This window comes from Pituophis catenifer, unplaced genomic scaffold, assembly GCF_029215685.1.
Source record: "Pituophis catenifer annectens isolate HBS135680 unplaced genomic scaffold, rPitCat1.0.hap2 SCAF_7, whole genome shotgun sequence".
Taxonomy (NCBI): Eukaryota; Metazoa; Chordata; class Lepidosauria; order Squamata; family Colubridae; genus Pituophis; species Pituophis catenifer.
Window position 1 is genome coordinate 13,422 of NW_027256887.1, and position 12,392 is coordinate 25,813.

At 38.3% G+C, this 12,392-nt stretch overlaps 1 protein-coding gene across 1 annotated transcript in view; it reads right to left on the minus strand.

Annotated features, from left to right (window-relative positions):
• Positions 1-207: 207 nt before the first annotated feature.
• PCLO (piccolo presynaptic cytomatrix protein) overlaps positions 208-12,392 on the minus strand; it is a 104,995-nt gene continuing 92,810 nt past the window's right edge. The window contains exons 21-26 of the mRNA XM_070947118.1: positions 11,459-11,641; positions 8,090-8,270; positions 7,424-7,491; positions 4,780-4,914; positions 2,129-2,274; positions 208-348 (exon numbers count right to left, since the gene is read on the minus strand). Coding sequence (XP_070803219.1) covers positions 208-348; positions 2,129-2,274; positions 4,780-4,914; positions 7,424-7,491; positions 8,090-8,270; positions 11,459-11,641 — 854 coding nt within the window. The remainder of the gene's footprint in view (positions 349-2,128; positions 2,275-4,779; positions 4,915-7,423; positions 7,492-8,089; positions 8,271-11,458; positions 11,642-12,392) is intronic.

The following is a 12,392-nucleotide window of genomic DNA, read 5'->3' on the forward strand; positions in this document are numbered from 1 at the left end:
TTTCTTTGGCTGTCTTGTTCTTGCTTTTTACATAGTAAAACCAGTGGACTAGCCCTCATGAAAATATGCTAAGTAGCCCAGAACATGTGTTACTTGTTTCATAGTTGGCAAAACCTACCTAAGCCTAACATCAAAGTGGAGTCCCGGAATCATACAAGTAGACTCTTCCAGCTTGATCGATCTGACATCAAACAAGGATCTCTTTACTCAATGGGCTTGTGTGGAACTAACTAAAAGTTTGTGCCAGTTTACAATTCTTTTCCTAAGGTCCACTTTATCAAGCCAAATATATGCTTCACCAATCAAGGTTTTCTTCATAAACTTTCCTCCATTGGAAACAAGAAGAATCTAGGAAAAACAGTAGAAAGTGATACGTTTCATACAAGATTAAAAAGTTACAAGCACTTAAAATACCCTTTAAAAAAAAATTATAAATGTTCCTGTCATGTTAACTCTTTGAAGAAAAAAGGCTGTTGCACAACCATTTCACATGGGCTCATGTCCAACCTGGTAGTTCAATACTGCCATGGAATAGATTCATCATATATGTCATTTATTTGAGCAATAGCCCATTTTCCTCCCAGAGGCAGTTTATAGGAAACTTCCTTCATCCAATGAAAGTTATTATATCACAAAGAAAGACATTGGAGCTAAGGACTATAATACACACACGTGCACACACAACATCCTCCCTCCTCAGTGCTTTCAAGCTCCAGTCTGCAACCTGGTGACTCTTTGTCAACTGTTTAAAACTGGCAATTTTAAAGAAAAGATAGAAAAAAACACTTCATAATTTTAAAACAACAATTGAGAAACATGAATATGAAACGTAATCTGCAGCTATCCAATTGGATATCAAATAATTAATTTCTACTGCCAAAAATAAAACAAAGAACAAACAAAACCAAACTCTAAGAAATAACATTAAATTAATATAAATCACCAAAATGTGTCAGATAAATTAAATAATCCATAATATGTCTTATCTCGTACAATATTGTTTCTTTACTTAGTTTGTATAGATCATGAAATCTATGTGAAAGGGAAACATTGTGTGACAAAAGAGTGTCAGGAAGAAATAAATCCTGATTGAAAGAACTTTTATGTTTACTTATCACTTTGATAAGGATGATGGAGATTTGCACAACATGCTAGGTAACGTCTGGAGAGTATCTGGCTCGGATTCAAACTTCTGGAACCAAACACCTAGTTGCATAAACGAGGCTACCCTGAAAGACCAGGCTGTGGTCGGGCTATAGAATGCCAGCCTGTTAGCTTACATAAGAGACCCACGTCATCATACTATTGATGTAGGCTTCAGTAATCCATTTTAGATATACTGTCATCTCAGTTGCAGAAAATCCCAAAGGGGCAACTTATTTTTTTATATATGCTGAGAGCCAAAGCATTCAGCTAAGCTATCGACCTGAGAAGAGAAAGGATTTTAAATCAATTACTTTAGGTCAATCTTTCTCAACCAGGTACCTTCTAGTTATGACTATGTCACATTTGGAGGACATTAAACTGAGAAATATTTTCTTCTACAAGACTATTCTCCCTTAAAATGCACAAAGGTCAAAATGGAAGGTGCATACATCATAATGAATAATCATACAATGTGCTCAGGACTGGAAAATATTGTCAGCTCTTTCCCTAAAAAAAAGAGCTACAATACCACCAAAACAAAAGCAGAAAACACAACTACCACCACCAATAACTGTTTTGATAATTTGCCAATGTTGTTGATCTACAGGATAACCGAAATATCTTCCAAATATTTTGTTCTATGTTTTAAAACCAAAACAAGATGGGATTACAATAACCTCAAATGAGAACTTTCTAAAATCTTCCTACTCAAAATATCACTTGAAAAATTCATTTATGCTCAAGGAGAAGAGCATGGAAATGATGGGAACATGGTTTTTGGCAGACAAAATTGGAAGAATTGGTCAAGTGCCTTGCTGAAATAAGCAAAATAGTTAACAAAATTGAGAGAATATTCCTAAAAACATTATAAATATTAGAGGCGGGTAAGTGAATAAAGATGAATTCAGATGCAAATATAGAAGGTCCACGAAGTATGAGTTGGTTGCATGCACTACATCAAGGAAGAAAGCGAGCAAAGTACTTGGAGTGAGTGGCCGGAGGGACTCAGGCTGAATCGGAAGGTCTCATTGAACGAAGGCTCTCGGTCATGCCTGCACACTCTCGTTTTCTTCTTCACCACCCTCTTTTGAGTCCCAAGGTTGACAACGTATAGCTTTACATATAAATCTGTGGAAACAGATAGTTTGGCCTATTTTATAGAACACTCATAGATTAGTAATTAATTCAGGATGGCAAACATTCATACGTCATTCAGATTTAAAAGAGACTTCTCTTGGTTATTCCTCTACTCAGTATCTCAGTATCTCTGGCTGTATTTTGAGCTTCACAACACCCCCTATGATCCCAAAGCTGTCCCAATGGTTATGGAATTTACTGAATAAAATTCTGCAATTAGATATTATTCTATTACACCACGTGGCCTTTACCTGATTCAACGGTCAGCCCAACTAGGTTTATTGGATAATTCAGTTCACTGTGTTAATTGCTTTTAACTTGAATCATATGAATCGGATCGATTTGGTATAAATCAATTAGAACAACAATGGATGAGATTCAATTGCATTCTCATTTGGAAAGTAATTTGGAAATATAGATGGCTGCATTTGAGCCAGTGCTCTGAACTGAGTATTCACAGAGCCCTATCAATTGGTTGATTGATAATATTTTTAGGCGTTGGTACTCTCAACAGCTAAGACTGCATATCCAGAAAAAAAAGGATTAATAATGATAATAAACAATAATGGTGCATTGTATACAAGAAACCCATTTGCACCTAATGAGCAGGAGTAAGTTTAGCAAAGGAGATTAGTGGGAAAGCCCTGCTCCTCCGACAGATGTTGAGACTCATGACCAGGGTGGGTTATGATGAGGGAGGTTTCAGGGCAGTTTAGCCGGGGGAATTGGCAGCAGAGGCTCCAACTCCCACAGACCTTAAGGGAGGAGGGCACAAACTATGCCTTGCACTGTTCCAAGACCAAGCTTGGGTTGGGAAAGTGAGAAGTGTTTTTATATAGCAATGCATTAGGAAAGGTTAAAATTTCCTTGGCAGGCCAGCTAAAGAAGGAGCATAAAATGAAGAGGAAAACAAGAGAATTGGGGGGGGGGAGGGAGAGTCCCTTTGTCAGTGACAGTTATGTGGAACTAGATAACTCAAGAGAAGCAAGAACTCCAATATCAGTATCAGACTCTTCCCTGAGATGACATTCCACTGTAATCTCAGCAAACCTTTTTATGGAAGAATGTGAAAGATACTTGGACACGCCCAACCTCTCTATAGACTAGGTTGAGAAAGTAGAGGCATAAAATTGTGTGGGAATGATCCTCTCCTTTTGAAAGGTAGTGAGCCGTCAGCGTATGGACCCACAATAGGATGATACAGGAAATCTGTTATCTTCCTGGTATCTACACCTAGGATGTAATGGGACATTGCTAAGACTATGAAGAATCTAGGAGCCTGAGTGGCACAGCAGACTAATGCTACTGTTAAAGTAGTATTTAGCTTCCAGCTGCCTGCAATTACTGCGAGTTCAATTCTCACCAGGCTCAAGGTTGACTCAGCCTTCCATCCTTTCTAAGGTAAGTAAAATGAGGACCCGGTTTGTGGGGGCAATAAGCTGACTGTATAAAATATACAAAAGTATGAAGGCTATTGCTTAACACCTTGGTAAGGCGCCCTGAGTCTCTGGAAAAGGGCGGCATATAAATAAATAAATTTTAAAAAATGGCCAGGGACAGAAAAGGCTCTGAACTAGACCACAAAAGCGGAGACAGGAATTATTAGAATTGGGACCACAAATAGGGTTTTTTTTCCCTCATCAGATCTTCTGATCATAGAGCAAGGTCTGCACAGTTGTTTGAATGATCAGATCCCCAAATCTACTGATTAATGGGTCAAACGTTATCTTGAAAGGAGCTATTCATGGGGGGCCACTATGTTCTTCTCCTAGGTTTATGCTGAGAGGACATTTACAAATCTACAGGTGACACAAAGTTGAGAGGGGTGACTGGGCCTTCAAAAAACTCTTTCTAGAGTTTTTTTGAAACTCTAGAAAGATTCTAGAAACTCTTGAATGTATTCTAGAAACTCTTGAATGTTTGACATTTTACAGAGATAAATGTGTCAGGATAGGAAAAAGTCGGTGGATCCTCCATTAAACAGGGGTCGGATTACATAACCTCCAGCGTCCTTTCCGGCTCTATGATTTTTATGAATAATAATAATAATAATAATAATAATAATAATAATAATAATAATAATAATAATAATATATAATAACAACTCGCAGGAAAATATAATGGAGAACCACTTCAACAGTTCTACCAAGATATTCCCTGGATATGTCTATGGGCGGATCAGCAACTGAACTTAACATTTGCACATGAAAAACAGTTTCACCAAAGGGGCATTCAATTTATGAGAATAATATTTCCCCCCTTTGCATCGAATGGCAAAAATCCCACCATGTCATTGCTGTACTTATAGTAATTAATATAGCATTTATTTATTTATTTACAAATATTTATATGCCGCCCTTCTCCCAAAGGACTCAGGGCGGTGAACACAAGTTAAAAAACATACAATAATAAAGGAAAATCCTAATTAAAAATGAAGTTGGGGCATGAAGTTTAATATACTGTATATTAAAATACTGATTCATGAACAAAGGATACCTGGTAAATGATCCGGAGATTTAAACTTGTAAGTTATATTCCTACATTGCAGGATTTCCACTATTAACTGTTCTCCATCGGTCTTCATCTCCTTCTTTAAGGCAATCTTTATTTCACCCATTACCTGAGTTTTACCTGTGATAATACAAACAAGACAGGAAAATTAATTTAGCCATACTGAAAGGAAATGCTGCTTATCTGCTGGATTATCCCCAACATCCCAGAATTCGGAACAGAAAAAGTAAAAAGGGTAAAGGAAAAAAGAAAGAGAAAAGAATAAGAAAATCAAAAATATAATAAATAGAAAAGAAATTGTAGAGAATTGACTTCCAACTTTCATCACAAGTATAAACAAATTTCACCTCTCCCCATTATAAACAATTATCGTTCTATATGACATCCCATCTCTTATCAATGAGCAAGTCCATAAAACATCTTTTCTATCCCTGGGTCAGCAGAAAGTTCACAAAAGGTTGCCAGAAGTAACAATATGACTTGTTTTAATCTTGATCAAGTAAACCAACTGTACAATCCTTCTTTATCGTAATCTTTAGCTCGTTTAAATGTTGCTGCAGAATTTGATTTCTTCAGGTATTTATTTATGTATTCATCACATTTCTACCTTGCCCATCTCACCTAAATGACATTTTAGCAAGCCTGTTTTGTAAATAAAACAAATTATCCAGGTCACTTTTTTGGTTTACCATTTGTATTTTCCTTGATGTCCCGTTTCTTTTGTATATCCAGTGAGACTTCTTTTCCAAGTCATTCTTGGACTTCCTTTTAAAGTCAACCTTTGGGACCATCACTATAATCTTATAATGTTTTGCATCATATATATATATATATAAATTTGATTTATATGCTGCCCTTCTCTGGAGACTCAGGGCGGTTTACAATGTGTTAAGCAATAGCCTTCATACTTTTGTATATTTATACAAAGTCAGCTTATTGCCCCCACAAACTGGATCCTCAATTTACCCACCTTAGAAAGGATGGAAGGTTGAGTCGACCTTGAGCCTGGTGAGAATTGAACTCACAGTAATTGCAGGCAGCTGGATGTTAAATGCTGCTTTAGGAGGCATTAGCCTCCTACGCCACTCAGGCTCCTATGCAGTTAATTAACAAAAAGTAGGCTTGTGTTTTCCCCCCTCTTAGAGTTTTCAATCCCCTCTATTTTTTCAAAACTATAAATTTATTTTATCTTTGTTATGGCTTGCAAAATTTATTTATTTCCCATGAGAAGCTGTTTGTTATTTATCAGTTCTAAAATCTTATTGTAATAATTTCTGTATTTTAATTTTATCTGCATCCTTAGTCTCTATATAACTTCCCAACATCAAAATCTTATTTAGCTTTTGCCATTTATTTTAAAGTCTTTCAATCTTTAAATTTATGATTAAAATTTCATTTCATTCAGGATTGAAGGCAAACTCACCAGGCATTTTCAAAGCTGTCATTTTGAAGCTCTCTAATAGCTTGCAAGAAGTTAATAAACAATTTCCAGACATGATTAGAAAATGAGGTTAATAAACTCAGTGCCTTTTTAAAGGTGTCAACTACAGTTGCAAGCAAGATGGCAATTCTTGTTATCTCCAAGCATTTACACTTGTGGGAGACCCTTCCCCTGGAGCCTCCTTGCAAGAAGCAGCTGTCTGGAGCACGATGTTCTGATCTAGGTTTCCCCAAAAAGCACAAAGCAGAATCTTGGTCCTGACAAAACCCCTTTTATTAAACAAACAGTGAATTCCTCTCATTCACCTTCAGCAAAGTCTTTCAAGGGAGAATTTACAGTCACAGACCTTATCTGTCTTAGAGAACTGCCAGACCAATATCTTCAAAACTTGGCAAAGAGTCTCGGAGAGTCACAACCAATTAGGCGAACTAATTGTCTCCTGCAAACTCCACGCCCCTTTCGCTCCTCTTTTATTCCCTCTGGGAGGGGCCATTCATTGTCCACCTGTGGCCTTACTCCCAAGTGGACCCTTGTTCTTTAGCTGTTCCCTTCGTCTGGCAACTCTGTGCATGCGCACACTGGGAACAGGCTCTAGCTGTTCGTCTGCCTCACTGATGTCTGCCTCTGAAGGCAGATGAAAACTGACATCCAGCCCTGGCCCCCTCCCTGCCTCCGACGCAGAACCCTCATCAGAGCCTTCCCCAGACTCCAGGACTGGCCCATGTTCCTCCCCAACCTCCTCACTGTCCGAATCTGCTGCCAGCTCTGCTGGCCACTGGCGTGCTACAACACACAAGTGGGCAATCTCCTGCCCTGTCCTTATTGTGAGAGCCAAAGCTTCACAGATGGGTCAGTGGGGGCTAAGCCCAACAGGATATATTTTTCATAATGATTCCTATATCAGTAAAACTAGTTTCCTACACTAGTTTTAATTATCCTTGCACATCACTGTCCCCTTTCTCACAATCTAATTGGAGATGCATGCAGTTTAGCATTTGGCATTGAATAATGTTTTCTTAACAACAGTAGGTTGTTTACACTGAAAGGCCTATCATGGCTACCATCATAGCATTTTTAGTTACAATAAAGCAGAGAGCTTCTGATAAAAATAGCATTTAGATTAATAGAATAGCAACAAATATTTTCTACAGATTCCTAGATAATTCATTTTGAATTGAGATACTTTACCTTCAATCTCTGTTAATCCTACCCCTGATTGCTTCATGGCTTCTTGTCCATTCTGGCTCATCTTTCCTCTGTTGAAAAATATAGGTGGGTCTGCTATTAATAAAGGTGATTCTGTAAATGTATAAATATATAAATATACAGAATACAAAAAAAATGGTATTTTCAGTTGATCACAGAGAAGCAAATAGGATACAAAAAATATGCAAGCCTCTTGATCCCCATTTGAAAAAGGCAGCTGCTTTCAATAGAAGGTAACACTAAGAGCTACCAGATTTGGCCTGATGCGTAACTCCTGGAGAGCAGCAAAGACGTGCCAACAGCTTTAAAGTTTTGCCACTGCACATTGTTAAGCGCATCCGAATACCAGCCAAAGCCAGTGGTACTATGAGGCCGCTTAACTTCCTAGATTAACCCAGTTAGGTCGAGTGCCACTGCCTATGGAAGAAACAACTTGCAGCCCCCACGTGTACTTTAATGAACTCTCAAGAATGTTCCTGCTGTCCTTGAGGGGACTCAGTGGCCAGAAATGGGATGGGAGAGCAGCACAGAACGATTCGGCAGAAGGGAAGGCAGCTGCTTCCCAAGGTCTGAAGAGCTATTCTACTATCTTTTCTCAGTGATTAGGAAAACACAGTAAATGATGGGGGAAAAAAAAAAAGCCCATACATTCTTGGAATGGAGAAAAGATTGTTGTCCCCCATGGTGGTGGTGGTGGTGGTGGTGGTGGTGGTGGTGGTGCCGCCGTTGCTTCCTTCACTGTCCACACTGTAGCCACTGCCAAAGGTGCTGGTTGATGAGCCAGTGGAAGAGACTGAGCTTTCTCCTGGCCTGTGATTGGTAGACCTTGCTGTATGGAGTAGAAAGAGTTACAGGGATTGGATCCCACTGGTTGTCTGAGCTGATGAAACCATAACTAATCTAAATAAGAGCTGGCTATTTGCAAGATGGAATGTAAGTATTCCCACAAGATTCTCCTACCTTGTGCTGAATTTTGGCTTTGGGGTTATGCCATACCTTTTCTGGGTGGGCTACTTGGGTGCAATTGGGATGCAATTACAGAATTTGAAGTTAGCGTAACTGAAGACTGAAGGCTATGTTAACTCGGGCTCTGACAGAAGGCTATTCTGGCCAAACAACACATTGCTCCCATAATTTCCTCAGTTATTGGATATTAAACAACATTAATCTATCAGTAAATATGCCATTGTAGAACTAAGTCTTTTTAATTCAAGTAGCTTAAATATTACAATAGTGAACAACTGTTAAAAATACAGTAAATGGCCAATTTGATTGAAGTCTATCAGTTAAACCTCAGCTATTATATAGTCAGTATAGTCAGTATTATTTAGTGCAGTATTCAAGCACTAAAAGTGCTTGGATATATTTCTTCAGCACTAATTAAAACTGCACACAACCATTGGCACTGTTTAATTTCAATTCTCCAAAATGATCTAAGGAAACAATATCCATTTAATAATCCCAAATTCAGGAGGGGGAGCCAAAACACCTATAAAGAACCCTCCTAAAAGTTTACTTTTTTTAATCATCTATTTTCTTAATCTTTTGTTTTAAATATCAGCCCATTTTATTTAACATTTATCCTCCCACTTCTTTTTCCAATGGGACAGACTTATGCTGCCCTATCAGAAGCTTCAACGTATAGGAAGAGTAGAGAAAATCTTCCTGGAAAGAAGAAAAGCGAGATGAGGATCTGACCACAACATGGCCAGGGAGAGCTGACCACCCCTGCGGAGAGGGGTGAGAGGCAAGGGGTCATTCAGCTGGGGAAGAGAGGCATGGAAGCCACCAATATTCCTTGCAGCCTAATCGAGACACTCTTAAAAACATCAAGTCATAGAGCAACGAGAGGACAATGAGGATCTAAAAGGAGTTATCACGTCCTGAGGCTTTTCAGCTCCATCCATTCAAGGTTGACTCAGCCTTCCATCCTTCTGAGGTGGGTAAAATGAGGACCCAAATTGTTGGGGGCAAGACACTGACTCAGTAAACCACTTAGAGAGGGCTGTAAAGCACTGTAAAGTAGTATATAAGTCTAAGTGCTATTGCTATTGTTATCTCCTTTTATTTTCTGAAAGATCCTCAAGATCTGGTTTGAGTCACTTGCAAACATCAGATGTTGAACTGGCTTGCCAAGAATAAAATCATTTCAAACAGATAGCCTCTACCAGAGCAAGATCCGAGTAGCCGGGTTATAGGATTAAATATGGATAGCTGTGGCTGCTTTGGAACCAAGGCTCCGAAATCTTTTAATGGGTGTGGTGGGTGGGGAGAGAAGGAGCAACTGGGGTGCCTGCTGGTGAAGGGGCCCTTCGAGAGATGCCAGAATGGGAAAAGGTGGGGTGAGATAGATAAATAAATAAATAAATAAATAAATAAATAAATAAATAAATAAATAAATAAATAAATAAGCATTGAGAAAATGTTTATGCCAGGCCCAAAACCCTTAAATATCTTTAAACCAAACTGAAGTTGTGGTATGAAGATGGTGGCACTGATTTAGCAGACATTCAACTTTAGTACTGGGCTTTCTTGTTAATTTCTATATTCCTGTGAAATAAGATTTTGTGTGTGTGTGTGAATATTGCTCTCTTTGGGCCAAATTAGAGATATGTATAATCTTTTTGAAATCTTGGCAAGTTTTAGGCTTTAGGTATATTAATTAGAGATTATTCGCTTCCAGCCTTGGAAGCTGCTACACATATCTGATTATTAATGTGTAAGATCTGAACTAGAATCACATGAGAAATTGACACCATGGAATAATCCATGGTTTGAAGATAATAGGGAAGATGCTTTATTAGAAAGCATTGGCTAAAAAGGAATAAAACTGGTTTAGTTATAATGGTTGTTTTAATGATTTTGCTATGGTACATTCTGACTAGGATTTGCCCAGAGTTTTTGCTTTGTATTATATTCAGTTTAAATGTGACAAAATTGCACAGTCCAAGTACCTCAGTAGCTGGAAAGAAATTCTTGAATCCAACTATTAAATTTTACATAGAATTTAAAAAAAACTGGATGAATATTAATATAATTACATACCGGAAATATGCAATCTTAGAAAATTAATGGCTCTAAATTTTAATAAATGTAAAATATGCTTAAGAATGAAACTAACTCAACAGGAAATACTGTTTCTTTGATCTCAAATAATGTTTGAAAATGCTGAATATTAGATTCCCATGTTTGCCTTTGCATGTCTGAATGGTTTATTGTCCTCAGACACTCCGTCTATGTGTTTGCAGGGCAAAGCAGCTAGCGTATCTAGCACAAAGCCTATCCAGCAGCTCACAGCCAATGTCTTATTGGGTTAGAATGACATTACCGTTCTTAGTGGACACTAAGAGGCTGGTTAAATAAAGGCAGGAAAGAGGAGGACACAAAGCCAATACGAGGAAAATTTGTACCTCCTGTTTATTCAGGTCTTTTGGGTTCCTGGAGTGGCAGAAGGCCCATCCTACTTTTCAAACAGGAACAAGCTAATTCCCAGCTCCTCTTGTCTTTCATGCCATGAGCAAATGAACATACTCCCAGTGAGATTCAGCAGCCGCTTTCATTGAGTCTTTCTATTCAACTTCCAGGGAAGAATTTGGCTTTGAAAGGTAAATTTTTCACAGCAGAATACGCAGCATATGTCAAAGTGATAGCATCAACACAACAAAACAACAACATGTTGTAATTCTTGTGTGCCACAATAACTTTAGTTATACAAAAAGATTGGTTTAATCATGCTTAAGGAGTTAAAATGAAACTCCTTAAGCATGCCATTTAGCTGGCAATATCAGCATGAAGCATTCGAGTTTTGGAGGAGGATGAACACTCTTTGTATTAGAAGGCTCAACCCTTTATGAGACTAACACTTCAGCAATGAAGAAACTTTAATCTCTTTTAACCCAGTGGAACATGACAGCTATGAGCGGAGGAATAACTTCACCGTGCAATGAATTAGCAGGCCCGGCCAGAAGGCCTTCGGTTCAGGCCAGGGGTCCCTCAGCCGGGTGTCTTTCTGCTCACCTCCTTCAGGGTTGAAGGGTCCATCGGACATCACTTTCCTGAGGGCTAGTTGGCTTTGCTCTTTGTTGTCACTGGCTGGTGGAGGCAGATTGTCAGACTGAGTTCTTTGAATTGGGAGGACGCCCGCTATGCTGTGTCTGTGCAGCTTCCTGGCATGATTAGACTGACCGCTTTTATGGGCTGCTGTGGCAGTTATGGGTGAAATGGAAACCCACAATATGTACCTCAGATGGAACCAGCTTAAATGTTAGTCATGCAAACAGAAATAGGGAGGTTCTCTTTTCTGCATTTAAATAGGCAAGTTTCTTTGAATTCCAAAGAGACATCACATGAAGAGCAGTAAATGGTAATTAAACTGGCTGTTTCTTTTTAATTAAAATAAAAGGATAAAGAAGACACAGAGGATTTTATTTCCTGCCTTTTGCGTTACGCAACAGTGGCTGGGCACCAATTATCATGGAGACAGCAAACGGTTGCCACAGTTGAATTATACTAATTTGCCACACACTAAATCCTCAACCTGTAATTCCATGAAAGAATGATTTACACGTAGTGAAATACAGAAACACAGCTGTAATTGTTAAGCCTCATTGCTAACTAACAGTTTTTATACCGCCATATAATATAGGGCTAATGATTATGTTGTTAATAAAGCCAGTATCTAATTTTAATTACAGCCAATGAATTTCTGTCCGTGTGGTTGTACAATATTATCGTTGGATGAAGAAAACATTTCAAGGATGTTGTTTCTAAAAAAATAATTTTGTACAAAGGAAAGAACATTTACCAGTATAAAACTGAACCAAATACGTTCTTTCATTTTAGGTTTCAAATTTTGATATTCTACAGTAGGTCTACCCCATTTGTTTTTCAAATTTAGTGTGTTGGATTTTTAAAATAAATTTTCCACAATTCTCAGGTAGGGATAGAGCTG